Source organism: Diceros bicornis, chromosome 3, assembly GCF_020826845.1.
Source record: "Diceros bicornis minor isolate mBicDic1 chromosome 3, mDicBic1.mat.cur, whole genome shotgun sequence".
Taxonomy (NCBI): domain Eukaryota; kingdom Metazoa; phylum Chordata; class Mammalia; order Perissodactyla; family Rhinocerotidae; genus Diceros; species Diceros bicornis.
In genome coordinates, this window is record NC_080742.1 from 101334180 (window position 1) to 101356513 (window position 22334).

The 22334-nt window shown below is 35.2% G+C and overlaps 1 protein-coding gene across 3 annotated transcripts in view; it reads right to left on the reverse strand.

Moving 5' to 3' along the window:
* Window positions 1-22334, reverse strand: part of LMBR1 (limb development membrane protein 1) — a 155629-nt gene that overhangs the window by 15729 nt on the left and 117566 nt on the right. For all 3 annotated transcript variants that reach the window (XM_058534122.1, XM_058534132.1, XM_058534113.1), the window contains exons 10-15: window positions 19469-19549; window positions 15753-15829; window positions 15049-15126; window positions 12595-12668; window positions 12267-12357; window positions 10945-11011 (exon numbers count right to left, since the gene is read on the reverse strand). In XM_058534122.1, the coding sequence (XP_058390105.1) occupies window positions 10945-11011; window positions 12267-12357; window positions 12595-12668; window positions 15049-15126; window positions 15753-15829; window positions 19469-19549 (468 nt within the window). The remainder of the gene's footprint in view (window positions 1-10944; window positions 11012-12266; window positions 12358-12594; window positions 12669-15048; window positions 15127-15752; window positions 15830-19468; window positions 19550-22334) is intronic.

A 22334-nucleotide genomic window follows, 5' to 3' on the forward strand; every position in this document is an offset into this window, starting at 1 on the left:
ATAAAGAGCAAACCAGTGAAACAGAAAATGAATAGAGAAAAATAAATGACACCAAAAACTGGTCCTCTGATAAGATCAATAAAAAGCAATAAACTTCTAGCCATACTATTCAGGAAAAATGAGAGAAGGCACAAATTACCAATATCAACTATGAGAGAGGTGCTATCACTGTACTGCACTATCTAGTTATACTAAAAGGATAATAAGGAAACTTTATGCCAATAAACTTGACAACACAGATGCAATACAAATTCCTTAAAAGACAGTAACAAAGCTCACTCAAGAAGAAACAGATAAGCTGAGTAGTCCTTCATCTATAAAAGAAATTTAATTTGTTGCTAAAACTTTTCCACAAAGTAAATTCCAGGCCCAGATGGCTTCACTGATGAACTGTATCAAACACTGAAGGAAGAAAAATCAATCCTATAAAAACTCATTGCCTTAGTCCAGTAGGGCTGCTGTAACAGAACATCATAGACTGGGTGGCTTATAAACTACAGATATTTATATCTCACAGTTCTGGAGGCTGGAAGTCCAAAATCAAGGCTCTGGCAGATTTGGTATCTGGTGAGGGTCTACTTCCTCATTCACAGATAGCTGTCTTTTCATTGTAACTTCACAAGGCAGAAAGGGCAAGGGAGCTCCCTGGGGCCTCTTGCATAAGGGCACTAATCCCATGCATGAGGGCTCCACCCTCATGACCTAATCACCTCCCAAAGGCCACATCCTCCTAATACCATCAATTGGGAGTTAGGTTTCAACATATGAATTTGGGGGGAACACAACCATTTAGTCTCTAGCATGCATCCAGAAAATTGAAGAAGAGGAAATTGTTCTGGATACATTCAATGAAGGTAGCATTACTCACATATCAAAACCAGAAAAAAGATTAACAAGAAAAGAGAACCACAGATCAATATACTCATAGAGATGCAAAAATCCTAGGCAAAATTTTATCAAATTGAACCCAACAATATAAAAAAAAGGATAATATATCATGACCAAGTGAGGTTTATCCCAGGAATGCAAGGTTGGTTTAACATTCAATAATCACTCAACTAATTCAGCATGTTAACAGACAGAAAGAGAAAAGCCACATGATTATGTCAATAGATGCAGAAAAAGTATTTAACAAAATCCAACATCATTCCTGACAAAAATGTCAGCAAAGAAGGGAATTTCCTTAACCTAGTAAAAGGCATCTACCAACACAAACAAAAACTACAGCTAACATGAGTTAACGGTAAAAGACAGAATGCTTCCCCACTATGTGAAGGAACAAGTTGACAATGTCTGCTCTCACCACTTCTATTCAACACTGTACCCATGTCATAATCATCAAAGTAGAAAATTCAATGAAATCTACAAAACAGATAATAGAATAAGTGAATTTAGCAAGGTTGCAGAATAAAAGATCAATATACAAAAATCAACTGTATCTCTATGTATTAGCAATGAACTAACAGAAATTGAATTTTTAAAAAATACCATTTACAATAGCATCAAATATCCAAGACCTGAACAAAAAACTACAAACATTGCTGAGACAAATTAAAAAATTAAAGTTCACAGGGGCCGGCCCGGTGGCGCAAGCGGTTAAGTGCGCGTGCTCCGCTGCGGCAGCCCAGGGTTCGCCGGTTTGGATCCCAGGCGCGCACCGACACACTGCTTGGCAAGCCATGTTGTGGCAGCGTCCCATATAAAGTGAAGGAATGGGCACGGATGTTAGCCCAGGGCCAGTCTTCCTCAGCAAAAAAAACAGACAGCGTAGTACTGATGTGAAGACAGACAGACCCACACCCACACATATATGGCCAATTGATTATCAACAAAGTTTCAAAGGCAATTCAGTAGAAAATGAATAGACCTTTCAAACAGCGGTGCTGGAATAATTGGCTACTCAAATCAAAAAAATAAACTTCAATTCATACCTCATACTATACACAGAAATTAACTCCAAATGGGTCACGGACCTAAGTATGAAAGCTAACGGTATAAAACTTCTAGAAGAAAACATAGGAGATAATCTTTATGATTTGGGTTAGAGAAAGATTTAGTAGATATGACACCAAAATCACAATCCATAAAAGACTATTTGGTAAACTTGACTTCATCAAAATTAAGAATATCTGTCCTTTGAAAGATATTGTTAAAAGAATAAAAAGACAAGCCATTGAATAGGAAAAATATTTGCAAATCACATATCCTGCTAAAGGCCTTTTTCTAGAATATGTAAACAGCACCTAAAACTCAAGAATGAGAAAATAATCCCAGTTTTTTAAATAAGCCAAAGATCTGAATAGATTCTTCACCAAAGGAAATCTACAGATGGCAAATGAGCACATTAGTCATCTGGGAATTGCAAGTTAAATCCACAGAAAGATACCACTACATACCATTAGAATGCCTAACATTAAACTGACTATACCAAGTATTGGTGAAAATGTAGAGGAAGCAGAATTCTCCTACACTAGTGGTGGGAATGTAAAATGGCATAAGCACTTTGGAACAGTCTGGCAGTTTCTTAAAAAATGAAGCATACACCCAGGCACTCCACTTCTAGTTACTGCCCAAAAGGAAGGAAAGCGTATGTCATACAGAGACTTGATGTGAATGTTCGTAGCAGCTTCATTTATAATAGCCAAAAGCTCTAAACAACTCAAATGTCCTTCAGTGGGCAAATGGATAACAAACTGTGGTATATACATATAATGGAATACTAGTCAACAATAAAAAAATGAACTATTGACACATGCAACAAAATGGATGAATCAAAATAAATATGCTGAGTGAAAGAAACCATATAAAAAACAGTATATATTGTATGATTTCATTTATATAAAATTCTAGGAAATGTGGAACTAATTTACAGTTATAAAAAGGTCAGTGGTTGCCTGGGGATACAGGGACGGGGGAGAGGTGTGAGGGAGGAACTACACAGGGCCAAGAGGAAACGTTTGGGGGTGATAGATATGTTCACTATCTTGATTGTGGTGACGGTTTTACAAGCTTACATCTAAGTCAAAACTTATCAAATTGTACACTTTAAACATGTACAGTTTATGGTACATCAATTACACCTCAATAAAGCTGTTAAAATGCATTTATTGGGCTTCAGACTACATACTCCATATCATGCAGGAATATATTAGTATATGGCTGTGCCAATTATATTTAATTAGAAATCCCATATTTCTGTATTTGCTATTGTGATATAAGTTAAATTTTTTAAGTATTTCTGAGTTCCTATCATGTTCCTAACACTATACAGGTACTGTAGGAGTTACAAAGTAAGTATGTAAGACATCTATTCCCTTCATAATAAAGACAGTCTTCCTAAGAAGAGAAGACTTTCATAACATGAAATATTTCCAGCATGACTAAACGTCTTTGCACAATTAAGTAAAATGGAAACAGAAAAGCAGAGGAGTTCCCTCATTGCACGCACATGTACTAAACGCCATGTGCAGATAATGGATACACACAGATCATCCCTGACCTCAAGGAGCTCACAGTTTTACAGGGAAGAGGAAAGTGAGCAGTTGGAACACAATGTGATAAATGACACGGCAGACATATGGAGGACTGAGAAGAGTGTTATGAGAGTTACAGGAGCAAGGCCTATGGGGGAGAGGATCAAGGAAAACTTTACCTGTGGAGTCAATGGCTGAGCTGAATCTCGAATGGCATGTTAGGTTGTGCCAGGGAATGGGTGGTGAACAAAATTATTGATGGCAGTTGAAGTAACATGTTCAAAGACACAGAAGGTGGAGCAGTACTTTGTTCCCATCCCAACACACCTGAAGAGCACCCCTATCATTAATGATGGTTCAAAATGTGAGGCTTGGAGTAGCAAGAGATGCAGCCGGACATGCAGGCAGGGGTTAGGTATATAGGACCTTCTGTGCCACCCGAAGGAGACTGGACACTATTCTAATGGCAAAAGTCTTTGAAGCATTGGGAGCAGGGAAGTGACAGGATCACATTTTCATTGTAAGAGAAGGAGGGTGCTGAAATAGCCCTTAAATCATGAGTAGACTTTGGATGGAGAGGCGGGATGAGGGAGGGTGCTCTCGGTTAGGATTCTATCTGTACTATAAAGGCCCCTCTTGTCTGCTCCCTCTGCCCTTATCAGGTACAAAGGGATAACACTCAAAGACTGACTCAGAGTCATTAAATGTATTTAGGCCTCAGAATTAATTAGATTACCATGTCAAGGAAACAGGGACGAGAACAAATATTTACTATCTACTGTGTAAGGGTCTTTAAAAAAAATAATTTACTCAGATGAAATTCACATAACATAAAATTAACCATTTTAAAGTAAACAATTCAGTTCATTTAGTGCAGTCACAATGTTGTGTAACCACCCCCTCTATCTAGTTCCAAACACTGCCATCACTCCAACGTGAAACCCTATACCCATTAAGCAGTTTCTCCCCATTACCCCTTCCCCCAACCTCTAGCAACCACCAATCTACTTTCTGTCTCTATGGATTTTCCTATTCTGGACATTTAATATAAATGGAACAATACAATATGTGGCCTTTTGTGTCTGTCTTCTTTTACCTAGCATGTTTTCAAGGTTCATCCATATTGTAGCATGTATCAGTAGGCCATTCCTTTTTCTTTTTTTGCTTAAATGTAGTAAAACACGCATAACATAAAATTTACCATCTTAACCATTTTTAAGCGTACAGTTTTTAATGTTAAGTACATTCACACTGTCCTACAACTAACCTCCAGAACTCTTTTCATCTTGCAAAACTGAAACTCTGTACCCATTAAAGAACTCTCCATTTTCCTCTCCCCGCCAGGCCCTGGCAACCACCATTCCACTCTCTGTTTCTATGAATCAAACGACTCTAGGTACCTCATATAAGTGGACTCATACAGGATTTGTCTTTTTGTGACTGGCTTATTTCACTTAGACATCATTCCTTTTTATGGTTGAATAATATTCCATTGTATGTATATACCACAATTTGTTTATCCACTTATCTGTCAATGGACACTTCAGTTGTTTCCACCTTTTGGCTGTTATTATAAGGGCCTTTCAAAACAATAAAACTATATTACTTGGTCAAACAAGCTTGGAACATGGAAATAAAGACAACCAGGATAGAAGGTGAACGCTTGAAATATCTTAGTTCATCTATTCTGAGAACACAGACCACACTCCACATGGTGGCACCCACTGACAACACAAGTATTTATGAACTAGGTGCTGTGAGGGATAAAAAGATGCATAATATATGGTCTTGCCCTTTCTTGAGAAAGTCAATGTACATAGGTAAGTATAAGACAAGACTGAAAGTGCAGAATCTAACCCAGCCTTAGAGAATGGGGAGGACTTAGGGAGAGAGAGATGGAGGAGAGGGGACTGTGGGAACAATGTCAACCAAAGCTCAGAGATGGAAAGTGTATTTGCAAGTATCAAACCAATTTTAGTCGTGACTGTTTACATGCTACAAATTCATTTTGTCCTAATGTGAAGGCAACTAAATTTAGTAGTCCAGATGAACTAGAGTATGTGAATTTTAATACAAACTAAAATTCAATGAAAGAGAATTGTAATCACAGTCCAAGAAAGAACCTTAAGTGCTAATTTACCTATATAAGAGAAAGTGTAAACCCTCCAAATTGGATGGTAACTGTCTACTCTCTTCCTGAAGAAAATCTTGAGACAGAGCCTCCATAATCTCTCTCAATAACATTTCCTCACTTGGAAAATTAAATACTTCTTTAGTTCCTTTGCACTGATTTCACTTCTTACTCTCTCCTCCTCAAAGAAAAAAATATCTGTTTAGAATCTACTTCATGAACATTCCCTCACAATGAAATATTAAAATTACATATGCAGCTCTCTGCTTTGACGCTAGACAAGTCTGATTCTTTTACCTTTTTTATAAGGGAAATGAGAAGGAAGAGGCAAATGGGAGAAATATTAACAAGAGGAAACTGAGTACTGCCCTTAGGCATTGGTACAAGAAGGTGGAGGCATCTAACATAACGGGCCTACTGGATAGAAAGTGCCCAAGGACTGAAGGGAAATACAGGGGAGGGAAGGAGAGAGGGAGGAGGAAAGAGAGAAGGAAGGAGGAGGGCAAGAGACAGCTAAGGAATGGCCAGAGAAGGAAAAGAGAAAAAAAGAGGGCAGTGGCGACCAGAAATGAAGAGATCTGGGAAGTGGGGAATACAAATAGCAAATGTCACAAAGCAATTAAGATAAAAACAGAATCCATAGGATTGGGCAATTAGGAGGTCACTGGTGACCTGAGAGGAAAAAGATAATTAAGTGTTTTGATTTGAAATTCATTTTCAGATGACTGAGTTCCGGTAGAGGAAATGATCTCAAAACCTTTTCCTCTTTTAACTCCTACTGGGAGGCACACTGAAGTTAGGAGTCAACAGAAGGAACAAGCATGTTAACCAAAGAGTCAGAAACAAAGTAATGCCCAGGTGAGAGTTTTCAATTTCCTACACAGTACACTACACATGTGTATACATATGCACAGAAAAAGATCTGAAAAGCTATACAGTCATGCGCCACATCACAACGTTTCAGTCAACGATGGACAGCATATATGATGATGGTCCCGTAAGATTAGTACCATAGAGCCTAGATGAGTAGTAGATTATACCATCTACATTGTGTAAGTACACTCTACGATGTTCCCACAATGGCAAAATCACCAAACGACGCATTTCTCTGAACATGTCCCCATCATTAAGCAACGCATGACTATACATCAAACTGGTTCCTGGAAACTCTGAAGAGGGGATTGGGATTAAAACTGGTGGTCACAGGAATTTTAGCCCCATCTCTAATTTTTAATGTTCTTTATAAGGAGAATTTATTCATGTATATACTCATATATTAAAAATAAGATTTTATTAAAAAAATAAAAATAGGTCTTACTTTTAGGTCACCTCCTTGACCTGTCCCTCGGTCTCCAAGTTGACTGTGTGCGGATGCACGATTAAAGTACTCTCTGCCAGGTTAGGGTCCTTGACTCTTGGTACAAATTAGACCCTTACTAGAGTTTACTGTCTAGTTTTAATTGTAACAGTTTAATTGTTAACATTAAAAAAATTACATCTTAAGGCTCCTTCCAACTAAATGATCCTAACTAGAATTATTTTCATATGAAAAATACTTTACAAATTAAAATTTAAGGTATTTGAATGTATGTCAACAGACGGCTAAATTATTTAGATAATGAGCGGCCAACGTGACATTTTCTCAGACAGGACAACGTGCCCTGAAACAAGAGCAGCATCAGAAGAACACGACAAGGAGACACTGAGAATAAAAGTATTTAAGGAAGTGAGCATTAGTTATTCTCTTAACTCTTTCAGACATTTGACACAGAATACTTTTCTTTATTATTAAAAATCCTAACTAGATATACAAATTTATTGCTCAGATATAAGAACATTATATCACTCAAAAGTTAATTAGTACCACTCATTTATTGCTTTCTGTAATATAACTGAATATAACTAAGTCATATACAAATTTTTTGCTGAGAAACTTTTAATATGGGGTTTGGAATTATTTTTACATCAAAGTCAAATTAGGAATACATATTATGATTTATACTTCTATTTCACATTTGTCATTTGTAAGCATCATTTATTTCTGTTTCACACTGAGAACTAGAGAGGGAAAGCCCAGGATAAAGATTAGTAGTATATTTACAAAACTCCAAATAAAGATATCTCCAAAAAGGACCAGTTTTTAAACAAGGTCCCTTCATCAAGGAACAAAAGAGAACAATCCACTTTATCTCCTGCAAGATGATGAACTATATGGGACCCAGATGAGAAATATGTGGAAATACTAAGAATAAATTCAAGCTGATTTGAAAGAGTGTTTTTGTTTTAATATCATAAGCACATTTTTTTAAAAAAAATCTGCATTTGAGCCTTGCAGAACTTAGGAGTCACAGAAAGAACTTCAGGATGGAAAAAAAACTATAAAAATAATTTTAAAATAGAAATTAGTAAAAGTATTGCAAAGTTTGGTGGTTGCATTTGAGAAAAATTCTCCCTGTTAAAAGGAGATTTCAAATAAAGAATAATGAAAAAGATGTCAATCTCTCAGTTGTTTCTTGATTAAGCACAATAAAAAACATATCAATCATACAAAATCTATTCTTACAAAATTCATTCCTACTTTTAAAATATTTTATTATAGAAGAGTTCGGGCATCTATAGATAATTTATTAGGCTTGATCCTATTGTAGTTTCACCTTGTTTGTCAACCATCCTCTCTAATCACTTTGCAAGTCTATTAAAACAAACAGCAAATTGTTTACTAAAAATATGAACATCAAATCCCCCAAAACGTTGGATTCTTCAAAACTGAAGTCTAAACAGGCAGCAAAACAACGTTTTGGAAATCATATCCACTGGCATGGCATTACTTTTAAAGGGCTTTAATAAGAGTTCGAATAAAAAATGTTAAGCACAGATTCTTCGTGTATCCTATGAACAACAAAACCATCATCTGTATTAATTATATTTGACTAAAAATACATGGTCAAAAATTTCCTCACAACCTAATTCCCTGTGGCAAGTGATAAGCTTATAAAATCTACTTTGTGGTAGTTTTTCAATTGGTACAAAATTTTCCATATTCAAACATAAAAAGCTATTTCAAAGCAATTCTTTAATAAATGTGTCATATCACACATGGCATTTAGGTCTAAAGCTATAGTTTATGCCTATGATGCAGTAACAATAAGCAGTTGGCATATGAAAAAAAAAACCTCACAGAACACTTTCATTTTTGAAGCAAAAATATCACCAAATTAATTATTATACACAGGAGTCAACGTATTTTCAATTTGTAATTAAAGTTATAATCATCAATAAAAATTATTAAAATAATAGAAAATTTGCATGTATACAGGTAAATTATGATTTTTCTTATTACTTCATTTCTCATTTAACTGTAAGTGATGGGATGCTGCTGGGTGAATTCACAGGAGCAAATGAGAGCAGCCTAAGGGTCAGGATTTCCTTGTTAGAGGCAACAAGAAAGGGCGAAAAATTTCACAGCGTGGAGTTTTGTTGTTAAATACATCCTCTATTCTAGTCTTATAAGCTTTTCAGCTAGTAAACCAAAATCCTGTTACACACTAGGATAATATTCATGACAATTCTCTATATTTTATCTTCTTAAAATCAAAGACTCAATTCTAAAGGGTTAATAGAGGAATTACAAAGTAACTCTAGTTTGCATTTCCCATAATACTAAAATAAAGCTTTTTCTTTTAGTCCAGAAATTTGCTTTTTTAATACTGTGAAAAGCCTCTATGAATCTGTTTAACGTATTTATTTCTTTTCATCTATTCAGTGCCACTGGGCATAACATGTAATGCAGTGCGTGTTGATATTTTGCAAAGCACCACATGACTCACTGTACCCTAATGCACTCCATTAATCCTGTTTGGACAGCTGGGTCCAGGCATTTGTTAGCTGCATTTTAATTGTTCCATCTTTCTTTTTCGTCTTTTTATTTATCTCTATGGCAAACTACTCAGGAATTTAATTTGTTGATCTTCAAAAAGCTAATTTTGCCATTAATTTGTTTTCTTTCTATTAAAACTATACTCGACATGTAATTCCATAAAATCAGTAGATATTACTATTAACAATTAATCTTAAATAACAGAGGACAGTGAGTTTCATAAATGATAAAATGGTACAGTGGCCGTAATATCACAGAAATTCTTTGTTGGACTGTCATAATACAAATGATAACATTTAGCTACAAATCAAGTTACTAGAGTGCATATTTCTGGCATTTTCAAGATTAGCCCACCATAAGCAGATGTGAAAACAATAACAAGTCCTATAAAGCAAACACAAAGAAATAAGACCACGAAGTAAATGAGCTTTGTATTAGTCTGTGAAACAGACTACATTTATACTTAGATTTCACTTTTTATTAAAACATGAAATTCTTTGTAAGAATTATGAAGATAACTACAAAGCTTATACTTTCTGGGCACAGCCTCCATCCCTGATGGCTGTGAGTCTTGAATAAATAATGGAGGCGACATAAGAGCTAAAACAAAAGCAACTCAAACTCACTAGTAGTTTTTGTTACGAGCAAGGTGCTGAGATGCAAGGATGGGCTTTTTCTAATCATTTGTGAACACTGTTAAGTCAAAACCTAAGTTCAGAAAACCGAGCAGAACAGTCTAATGAAAATTTTTGTCTGAAATAATATTTATCCCCAGAACTGAGAATACAGTCTGCAATAGTGCTTTATGAAAGATAAGAAAGCCGAATGAAGATTTATTCAACTATTTCAATGGCGAAGTGGAAATGTTTTACTTTTAAAAGATAACCAAAATTCTCTGTAAACCCAAAAATTAAGAAAACTATATGAATGACAGGCAAGCAAAAAACTAAAGAACTAAAGGATGTCCTTTAAATCATGTGCACTCAAAGATCTCACCACTTTCAAGTCCATTTCATAGACACAAAGCAGCTTAAAATAAGTTTTACAGATTTTCAATTTCTAAACCACATACTAAATTACAAGTTTTAAAAAACATTTCATATAAGAAAAATTAGTTTGATATTTTCTAGCCATTAAACTTTTTTTTTTAAATCACAGTTTCCTAACTAGAGGACTCAAAAGCTTAACTAAAATCAGTGACAAAAAAAAAAGTCGATTGTTTGGAGAAGGAATGTTTTTAAGTATTTAGAAACAAAATGGTATTTATTTGATACAAGTACTTGTTTTGGGATAGCCCTACATACAAATGCAGTATAGAAGTAAAGGTATAAAATAATGTGGGAGGAAATATATTTCGAAGGTTGATCTTTTTGAAGAAGTTTAGAAACTAAAAGTTAAGAAAGAAGTTTAGAAAAGACATCTTAAAACGGCATGGACTTCACATGAAAATTTCTCAAACCTACCCAGTGTTCTTGACATCACAGGCAGTGCAGAGCTCAAGACCAAGATTGACACACAATTCCCAATGATCTGTTATGAGAAATCAGAAAGAATATTGGGCAGTTAAACAACAGGATGATAAAGAAAATCCACTCACATTCTGGGAAGTTACTGTACATTCTAGTTACCTACTGTACTTGGCCAACTTCTTAATGATACTATTCAATATAGATTTTAGAGAGAATAAGAAACTTTTTCTACAAACATTTGAAGTTATATCTGTAAGTTCTAGAAGATATTTACAGTATCTGGCACAAATATAAAGTTATAGAACACTTAAATTACACCTCAGACAATGTATTTTACATTACTGATTGAGGTTGCCAATTTCAAAAGGTATTCCTGTCAAGTAAAAAAGAATTAATACATCTAATACTTCTGACTCTATTTTTAAAGCCAGACTACTACTGCTCAAGATATATAATGTCTACTTCTAATATGTTTAACTATTATAAGATTTAATACCAAAAGGCTAGAAATCCAAAACACCCAACTTCTAATCATTCACTTTCAGTGTAACCTATGCTTATCTTTCATATTAAATAAGAGGAGCTGAAAATACTCATTAATACTTAGGATCACTTTAAACTAGATGCTAACTATCTCAAGAAGTCATATAGCATTTTACAGACAGACAGATAAGATAGCTAAAATAACCTCTCGCTTTTAAAATAGGCTGAAAACATGGAATATACAATAAAAAGAAAAGAAGCCAGCAGCTCTTACTAGTTATTCTTCATTGTCGGCCTGTGGGAATATTTTACAAAGACGTAGTCACTATATAAAATAACAGCCTTTGCTAATTCCGAAGCCAATGACATATTGTAGAAAGTCAAATTAGCCTCAGACTACAAAATGTTTCTGAATAGTACTCTTCCGTCTTGCTTTAATTATTCAAATTTGAAATACTTTGTCTCTACTACTTGTAGCAACTAAGTTCTTCAGATTTCAAACAAGCCCCTGAAGTACAGTTAGTGCAATCAAAGTTACTCATTAGCAATACGTTTTCTTTAGAGGAGAAAGAGTCCTTTCAGGAGCCTTCTACAGCTAGTTAACAAGCTGCAGTTCTGTGCATTTACAAGTGAATGGATGCCGTCCAAATTAAACAGAGCACATCCTTTTCCCACTCATTCAGCATTTTGAAAATCTTCCAGTTAGTGTTTATGCAACTTACAAACAAATACCTATCACTGCAAATGAACCATTCAGGGCGATTACTAAATAAAACAGTGTGTTTGTCTTAGAAGGCAAAAAGGAGGCATAGTCACCTAAGACTTTATCTTACCTTTGTCATAGTTGTGTCATCCTTCTTGGGAATAAAGTTTCCAAAAAATCGGAGGCTATAGAAACCAACAACAGAGGACACCATAAGATAGCTGTGAGAATCAAGGAAAAAACTCTCCAAGAATGCCAGTTTCCTTAAGTTCTCAGTAGTCTCCCAAGTCTTATGGCCCAAAGGAAAAACAAAACAAAACAAAACAAAAAGCCACTAGGAGTGCTTGAGGAAGACTGACTTGTTTTTGATTCTAGGCAAGTGTCTTAGTAAATTACCACTGTCCCAGAAAACTAGACAGAAAACTCGTTAACAGAATGTTCAGTTAAAGAAAGGATACAAAATCAAAATGATTTCAAGTGCAGCTCCCACAAAACCAAAAGCAGAAAGAGAAGCATTTCCTATTCCAGGTCCCTGAGGGAAAAAAAAACACTTTTCAGAATTCAATGACACTATTATATTTGGTTTCCCTAAAACTGTTGTTTCATTAATATAGGACAGCTGAAATTAGGAATGTTTAATACCGTGGAGTAACATCCAGACTTTCAAAGGACAATAAAACGTGACACTAGACTGAGTTCATAACTAATTCAAACACATTAATAATTTTAATAAGCTTAAAATATTTCTGATTTATCTCAAATGTAATTTAACTTATAAAAATGATATGATTATGCTTACTGTTAAATCCTGAATATCTTTGGAAGACATTTTTTAAAAATATAATAGTCGGGGCCGGCCCGGTGGCACAAGCAGTTAAGTGCGCGCACTCCGCTGCAGCGGCCCGGGGTTCACCGGTTCGGATCCCGGGCGTGCAACGACGCACCGCTTGTCAAGCCATGCTATGGCGGTGTCCCATATAAAGTAGAGGAAGATGGGCATGGATGTTAGCCCAGCGCCAGTCTTTCTCAGCAAAAAAAAAAAAAAAAAAGAGGAGGATTGGCAGATGTTAGCTCAGGGCCGATCTTCCTCACAAATAAAATAAAATAAAATTAAAATAAAAATATAATAGCACAACAGGAATGGAATATATAATTATCTAAACCCTGAGGCAACATAAAAAAATTATACAATTAAAATATGTCAAAACTAAGCTAAGCAGAGAAACAAAATGAATGTGCATGTCCTGTTTCTAAATTTTAAAGTTTCCTTTCCCCAAATCTTCCTTGGGAATTTAGAGTGTTAAAAGATATAACTTAATTAACACAGATTTTTTAAATGAAATGCTATAAATTTTTTCCTGAACATTAAACCTCTTTTCAAAACCTATCTTTATCTAGAACTTAAAAAAACAAACAGAAAAAGTAATATTTATTAATGAGACCAGACAGGCAAAAAATTTTCAAAGCTTCCTAATTAAAGGAACTATGTGAATATGAACTACTATTTTACTACCAGCTTGAATTACACCTAACAGAAATACCAAGATAATTAAGAATGTGTAGTCAGCCTAATAAAAAATAAACCAATAAACAATATCACATATATTATATATACATTGTAACTTAGGCATAATAGAAAGTTTATTGACCAGGACGGAAAACATTTTAGAAATATTCCCTGTCTCAAGAGAAGGCCTACAGGCAGGAATAAGATGATCTGATTTATTTATACAATCACACAAGGATCCTACCAGGTACAAGTCTCTCTCTACTATGCACTAAGGGGATGGTACAAAAATGTACCATGGGGCTTGGGACTTACCTAGTGTGCAGTATATGAAAGTGGGTTAAAAAATGGATAGAAGGCAACACAGTAGGTGACTTCTGCTCTATCAATGGATTTGGGTCTAAATGAAAGACAAAAACCAGGCTGTAGATAGAGGAGGATTATTTATCGTTGTTGCTGTTTGTTAGTGGAATGAGGCACCTGGAACAGGTTGGTCGGCTCACACTGGTGGAAAGACAATGGCAGTGAGAGATGGCACAAGGTCCTGGAAAGGTGCGGTGGGAGGGATCTAAACCGAGAATATGGCTGAAAGAATCAGCTTTTGAACGAACAGACTATCTTCATCTCGGACTGAAGGGAAGGAATTAAGATAGATATTGGCCTTTTCTATGAGAGAAAAGGTATAACGTCTAATTCAGAGAAAGAAGTGGCATCAAAAGTCTGGAAGAGTTGAAGTCATTTCTATGGGGAATGGGAAAGGTGCTGACTTAGAAAAATATAATGAAATGTCAAAACTTAAATGCCACTTTAAGTATCTAAAAGTTTATAGAGACACCTAGAAAAAGTATGCTAAATATGAATATATTCAAATAGGCTAATTGATAGAATTTAATAAAACCATCAATTTTTAAACAAGAGAGAAAACTAAGTTAATTCATGAAAAGATGTACATCTGACTCTCCTCCAGTAACTGAACATTTTGACTCAGTTTCATAAAAGGTGTGACTCTTGAAGCGTGAGTCCCTAAAACCGTATATTTGGATCTTTTGCAAACCCAATGAATCCATCTAATAATAAACTATATGTTACTATTTCACAGAGTATACATTTTCTTAAAGAATCACAAATATGAATTTCAATAAAACAAAGATAAACTCTGATACGAAGTATAAAAGGAAACTCTATAATCGATAAAAGGCCTGGCCAATCCAAAGTAAGAAATCAGAAACAAAAATCATAGTTTATAAACACTGTTTATGAAGGCTCATTGCATAAAGAAATTCACAGAACTTGAAAAATATACATGCAGAAAAGTGAATGATTTAATCTACTTATTTGAAACACTCAGGGTATACACACAGAATACTTCTGCAAAAGAAAGACATTTTAAAGCATTTTACTTTACCCTTGTTCCCTTTGGCATTGCTGTTTCATCAACCAACAGGCAAAGAATATTACAAGCCACCAAGAGAACCGAGATGGACTACAACACAAAAAGTAAGCCATTAGTTTTAATTTCAAAGATATTAAAATCTAAGTAACCAACCAAATGTACGCTTCAGAATAGAGGAAAAACAGTCAAGGCCAAAATCTACATATAAACCTACAATAATCAGACTATCTACAAAAACTCCAGAATAAATTCTAAAAGATTCTGCAAGTTATTAGAATTTCAAAGCTTGTGACAAAAGCTAATAATATAGATCCATTTACTAACTGATTTCACCAACTGGAAACCCACAACTCAACATTTTAACCATTTTTTAAATGTGATCAGAACTAATTTAATAATGTAATTTTCATATCCTATCATAGAGTATGAAGCAGAGTATATACAGCACCTTGTCTCTTCTGACTTTTCAATAAAACAAAAGAATGAATTTCCTGCTTTCATGAGGAAATAGATAATCTTGAGAACTTTTAAAAAACTACCATTAATTTCTATTTTTGCTCTAATGAGTTTTTACAAATAAAGGCATAGATGGATTTTAATCCTGTTGACAGAAACTAGTTTACTTGAAACCATTTAGCTGAGGGAGTTGCCATACTCAAATGTTAAAGTAAATAAAAAATAATTTGCTTTATTTAAGTAGGCAAATAAAGTCTTACTGTCTCAATAAGAAGGAGAACCATAACAGCAGGATACACCAAATTTCTTTCCCATGCTGAAGCGTTTTTTCGCCTCTCTATTAGGAGGAAAAACAAAATACAATAAAAGATTTCAGTAATTTCCAAAAATTCTCTCCCGAGTCACATATTCATTCCTTACTGCTATAACCAAAATGTATTATTTTTACATAAATAATTTCTTTTTCAAAAAACATAAATTATTTTTAATTTTCCTCCACAACATATAAAAATCAGTTTTAAAATCAGTCTGCTATATTAAACGACTAAATCCTGTGATCTTCAAATTTTAGCTCTTAAAGACATTTCAGTTGCTAATGAAATATACTGTTAGTACATGCTTACTCTGAAAATACGGAAATATTTGTGTTTTAGATTTATATATTGATACAGATTTGAATAAATAAAGTAACATGAGTAAAAATCCCCTCTAATCCAATATCCCAAAGATAAACACTTGCAGTTTTCTAAGGGCTAGAAGCAAACCCAATTCTAGCTACAATGGTCACCTTCTATCACACCAATCCTCACGCCATGAAGAACTGGAAAAGATAGATCAAACTTAATTTTTTTTAAAGATTTTATTTATTTATTTTTTTCCCCCAAAGCCCCAGTAGATAGTTGTATGTCATAGCTGCACATCCTTCTAGTTGCTGTATGTGGGACGCGACCTCAGCATGGCCGGAGAAGCGGTGCGTCAGTGCGCGCCCAGGATCCGAACCCGGGCCGCCAGCAGCGGAGCGCGCACACTTAACCGCTAAGCCACGGGGCCGGCCCCAAACTTAATTTTTAAAAAAACCTGTATGAAGGTTATCAGAGAGCTCCCACGACGATCAAGATTGAGGGGCCATATTCCGCGAAATAAATTGAAGTGAGCCTCTGATTTGCACTCTCTTTCCCTGCATGGCATTTTCCATATACAACTGGCATGGACCCACAAGTCTGAGAAATCAAGCCAAAATCAGTGGGTAAAAGAAGATGATGCTAAATCACAGCTTTCAGCAAATGCAACAGAGCGAGGGAGACAAAAATTGGAGTTTGGGGTTAGCAAGGCAGCCAGAATTTGGGAAAAAGGAGAGGAGAGAAGCGAGCCTGCCGCGCAGCCACTTCCCCCTTCATGGCATCAGTGGCTAAGAGGCTGAGAAGAGGAGCAGAAGATGCAGCTAACAGGCAGAGAAGCCAAGCCAAGCTTCATCAGGCGCACGTTTGTTGAGAGGCAGAAACCAGAGTGCAGGGTTCCTGAAGAAGATGGGGTAACAGTCAACAACAAAACAACGAGGCTTTCAGGTCGGACCAAGGAAAACTTATACCCTAGGAGTATGCCAAACTGGACATAGAGCAGCCCTCATAAAGACCAAAACCCAGTCTCAAATGATCTCAAGTCCAGACAGATTAAACTGGCCTGTCCCCACCCTAACTGCGAACCAGAAGCAAAAGTAAATCCTCCCCAAAAGAAGAAAATATCATCCATAATTTCTACAATTTTGTATAAGAAATGTCTGGCATTCAATCAAATGTTATCAGGACAAAGGACAAAGAAAAAAAAGACAACAGAAACACACTTTCAGTTGATCCAGATACTGAACTTATCAGAAACAGGCCTTAAAATAACTGATTAATATGTTCAATAAGATAAGTGGCAAGATGGCAAATGTCATAATTTGAATCTAGAAAAATAATGAAATGGAAATTCTAGAACTGAAAAATACTGTAACTAAGAGTTAGTTTTGACAACAATTAGGACACAGCTAAAAAGACTGTGAAATGGAAGACAGACAAGTAGAAAATATTACAGACTAAAGCATGTAAATAAAAAAGGAGGAAAAACACAGAAAGAATATAAGAGTGAAAGGTCTAGTGTATGTGTAACTGGAGTGTGAGGAAATAAAAGAGAGTGAGCAGAAGCAATATTTGAGGAGATGATGGCCAATAATCTCCCAAATGGATAAAAGACATTAAGCCACACACTTAGGCAGTACCACAGGTCTCAAGAAGGATAAATACAGAGAAAACCAACCTGAGCACACTGGAGTAAAACTGCTAAACAAACACAAAAAGAAAATCTTACAGCCTTTCCAAAGGGCTACAATACAACTTTTAACCAGAAACCAGAAAACACTGGAACAATATCTTTACAATGTCGAAAACTACCAAATAAGAATTCTAAATTCTGTAAAAATGCCTACAAATGATAAGGCAAAGTAAAAATGTTTTCAGATAAACAAAAACTGAGAGAATTAACTGCCAGCAAACCAGCACTAAATGAAATACTAACAGATGTTTTTCAAGCAGAAGCTAAATGAACATTGGAAACACAAATCAGGGACACGCAAATTAAAACACCAACAAAAACCATTTTCATTCCACATCTGCTAAATTGGTAAAAACTTAGAAGTCCAACACTGTCAATTACTGACAAGGATGTAGAGCAACAGGGAGTCTTACTCATGCCAAGGGCCAAGAATTGTGCTGCTCTGCAAGACAGCACAAAACCTCCTAAAGCACAGGATAAAGTTCTCAGAAGCACTTGCCTCAGGAGCAGGGAACACTTAGCCCTAGATGAAATGCTGCTCTGGTCCAGCCTAATAAGTCTTCAAAGCAAGACCTGATAATATTAAACTGTTTTCAAGTAACTTAACTGTATCCCAGAAAAAAGTTCCTCACTTATTGGAATACAAAAATATCAGCACCCAACAATGTAAAATTCACAATGTCAACTATCCAATCAAAAATTGCCAGGCATGGAAAAAAGCGCAGAAATACAACCGATGATGAGGAGAAAAGTCAGTGAAACGAAACTTTTTGAGAACTAACATAGATGTTACAATTAGCAGACAAAAACAGTGAAAGTATTAGTATAACTGTATTCCATATTTTCAAAAAGATGGAGGACATGAACTGAACATGTTAATTAGAGACATGAAAGATATAAAACAGGCCTAAATAGAACATCTAGAGATAAAAACTGCAGTGTCTGAGAAAAAAATACATTAGGTGGGATTAAAGGCAGATTAGACACTCAAAAGAAAAGATTAGTGAATATGAAGACACAGCAATAGAAACTATCCAAAATGAAACACACAGAGAAAAAACCTGGAAAATGAAGGACCATCCTTGAGCTATGGGGCACTTCAAGTGGGCTAAGGTACATGTAATTGGAGTCCCTGAAAAGGAGGGCACAGAGAGAAGAAGAAAATATATTTGGAGAAGTAATGCCCCCAAATTTTCCAAATTAGATGAAAACTGTATACTCCCAGATCCAAGAGACTCAATGAACTCAAAGAACAAGAAACACAAAGAAAACTACTCTAAGGCACATCATAATCAAATTGTTCAAAATCAGTGAAAAAGAGCACATCTTAAAAGCAGATAGAAAAAAAGATACACTAAAAGGTAAGAATGACAGAAGATTACTTGTCAGAAATGAGGCAAGTGAAAAGACAATGGAGCAACATCTTCGAACATCATCATCTTTGTAGTCATTTTGTACACACACAAAACAAACAAAAAAATGTGAATTAATATATGCTCATCCTCTCCCCAAACTAAAAGACAGTCTTGATCAATGGCTTTGAACAGATTCAAAGCTTCTAACATAAACTAAAGATTTTAAAATTTTTTGAATATTTCAGACTATAGTAAAGTCTCTAATAAGAAACCAAAACCAACATAGAAGTCAAGAAAAAAATGTACAATACCTAATTTTGTCTTAAGAGTCTTTACATTTTCAAGTTCTTGTTCCAACTCCATTACATTGTATTCCACTGATGAAGACAGTCCTATCAAAAGCAAAAATATTTTAGAAGTATAACAACAGAAACCCTAACAGCATAGAACAGGTTGCCCTCACAATTAATTAAAATATAAAATAACACATTGCAAATCCTGATCATTGAGAATAAAAACAAATGCTGCTGCAATTCACAGAAAAGTATATCCACTTTGTTACCCACTTAAAATTTTCAAATCCTTGCTGATTAAACGCCATATATCTCCTAGAAAGTTTTTTACTTTGGTAAAATTCCTATTTGATCTATTATTAATTTTTATTAATTACAAAAGTTTCACACACTTATTATAGAAAGCGAAAGAAAGTCAAGCGCTCCTCTTTGCCACCCCACCGCCCTAAAGTGACAATTGTTAACAGCTTGGTTGATGCTTCCACACTTTTCTTTAAAGTCATGTACATATTCATATGTACATATATATATATATATCATACATATGGTTTTTACTATATATGAATGAGTCAAATTATTTTACTACTTGCTTTCCTAGTCAATGATACATACATGTTGACAGAGAGTGCCAATTCCTTAACAGCTGAATGATATTCCATAGTATGGATGTACTTCAATTTTATTCAGAATTATTCCATTTATGAATATTCAGGTTTTCCTCAAGTTTTTGCCAGTACAAACAACGTTACAGTAAACATTTTTGTATGCACATCCAGTACATTCTGGTTCTATTATTTCTATAGGACAGATTCCCAAAATTCACATTGCTGAGTCAAAGGGTGTGAGTATTTACAGTTTTAAGAGATATTCAAAGCTGATTTCCCCCCAAATATTGTAATTTATTGTAATAAATTATTGTAATAATTTACATTTCTATCAATAGCTTTTGAAAGTACTTATTTTCCAATATCTTCCCTAGCACTGAGTATTATAACTCTTGAATTTTTGCCAAATATGATGGGTAAAAAATGTTTTCCTATTGTTACTTTAACATGCATTTTCCTAAATGTGGTTGAGCATCTTTTCATATGTTTATTTATCACATGGGTTTTCCCTATTCGTATTTTCTGGTTGTTTCTCTAATGGTTTGTATATCTCCATATTCTATTTTATCTGTTAAATTCTGAAATGAATAAATTAAAAGCCCCCCTACAACTGTACTTTGATTGATTAGGCTCTCTCAGTTTTTAAGAGTTTTTTCACTAAGTGTTTATATTTGCTAAGTTTTTTGAGTTCCCATAAGACTGTTACATCTTCCTTATGTATCACACCTTTTATCATTACATAATGACCCTCTTTGTCTTTAATGCTTTTCAACTTAAATTCTGTTTTGTGGACATTAAGTTCTACTTTCTTTTTCTTTTTCCCTGCCTTACTTACATATACGAGACAAAGAAAGATTAAAATTAAAGGGATATATATATCAGCTGAATCTTATTTAAGGTTTCACCTATATCAGTTAGAGTTCATTGGTTATAAGCAACTGAAATTGACTCTGACTAGTTAAAACAAAAAGGAATTCATGCGAGAGATGGCACCTGCAGGAAACTTTCCAGTAAAGACAGGAGAGGAAGCAGGCAGCTGGGAGCTCAGGTGGCAGTAGAAGATAGATAGTCTCCTCCTAGTGTCACAGCTGGGATGAATGAGTCCCAACTATTTTCAGTCTTTATGTCACTATGATCAAGAATAAAATTCCAGGGAGCAAGCGTCCTAATGGCCTAGCTTAGAGTCACATGTCAATTCCTTGGCTGGGAGAGGCAGACAACTTTGACAAGCAGTTCCACAGATCTGACTGAACAGGGGGAAACGGCAAAGCCAAATCAGATGCTTTACTAGAAGAAAAAACAATAGGTGCTTGCAGCAAAAATGATAAATATATGTTGAATAACCCAATCTGATAGGCTCTGTTCTTTAACAGTGGAATTCAGCCCACTTACATTTAGTAAAATATAGTATTTGCATTCAGTATAATTTAGTATAACAGCTGATAAACATCTTATACCTTCCATACTACTTGTCTTAATTTTAAGTGATTTTTTTTTTAAGTTTTATCTTTATCAAAATGAAGCATGCACATAGTTCCAAGTGTCAAATACTTGCACAAGGTTTGTTATCATTCTCTCCTTCCTCCCAATTCCACCTCCCCAAAGACAGCCACTTCCAAGCTGTTTAGCTGGGGTTTTTTTGGTATTTGTCTTCCTATCACTAAATAAAAAGCTTCCCTTGCTATTTCTTTTCCAGCTTTAAGTATTAATTATTATCTTCCTACTATAGAAGATGAGGATTTCAGTCTCTGTAAGCCATACACCTTTTCATTTCTCCCTTTCCCCCACTATGGTCACACTGGTAATTTTGGTTAGATCAATACTCAAAGTTTACATTATTACAACAGAAATTCTATTCACTGCTTATCCATATAATAAACTATGATTAGCTTTCCTTTCTTCCATAACATTCTTCTTCCCACCCCCAGAATTAGTCATTTTTTTCATTTGCTTAGTTTTTTACGTACCGATCACAGTTCAAGGCCAAACTTTCCTCCCAAATGTCTTTATTTTCTCTTGGTTTTCAAATTTCTCAGTAATACTATTCATTTCATTTTCTTGAAGAAATTCCTCCTGGAGTCTATAGGCCTGCCGCAGCCTGGACTGGCTGCTCTCTATGCCTAATGGCACTGCCACCCTGGAACCCCCTTCTCTCCTCTCCTGGGGCGCATCCCTGGTCCTGTGTAGCTGTGTCCTTTCCTTCTTAGTTATCCCCCTACTTGGCTGCTGCATGTCCCCCAGCAGCTTGCTAAGAAAAGGTGCATGGGAGGTAAATGTTT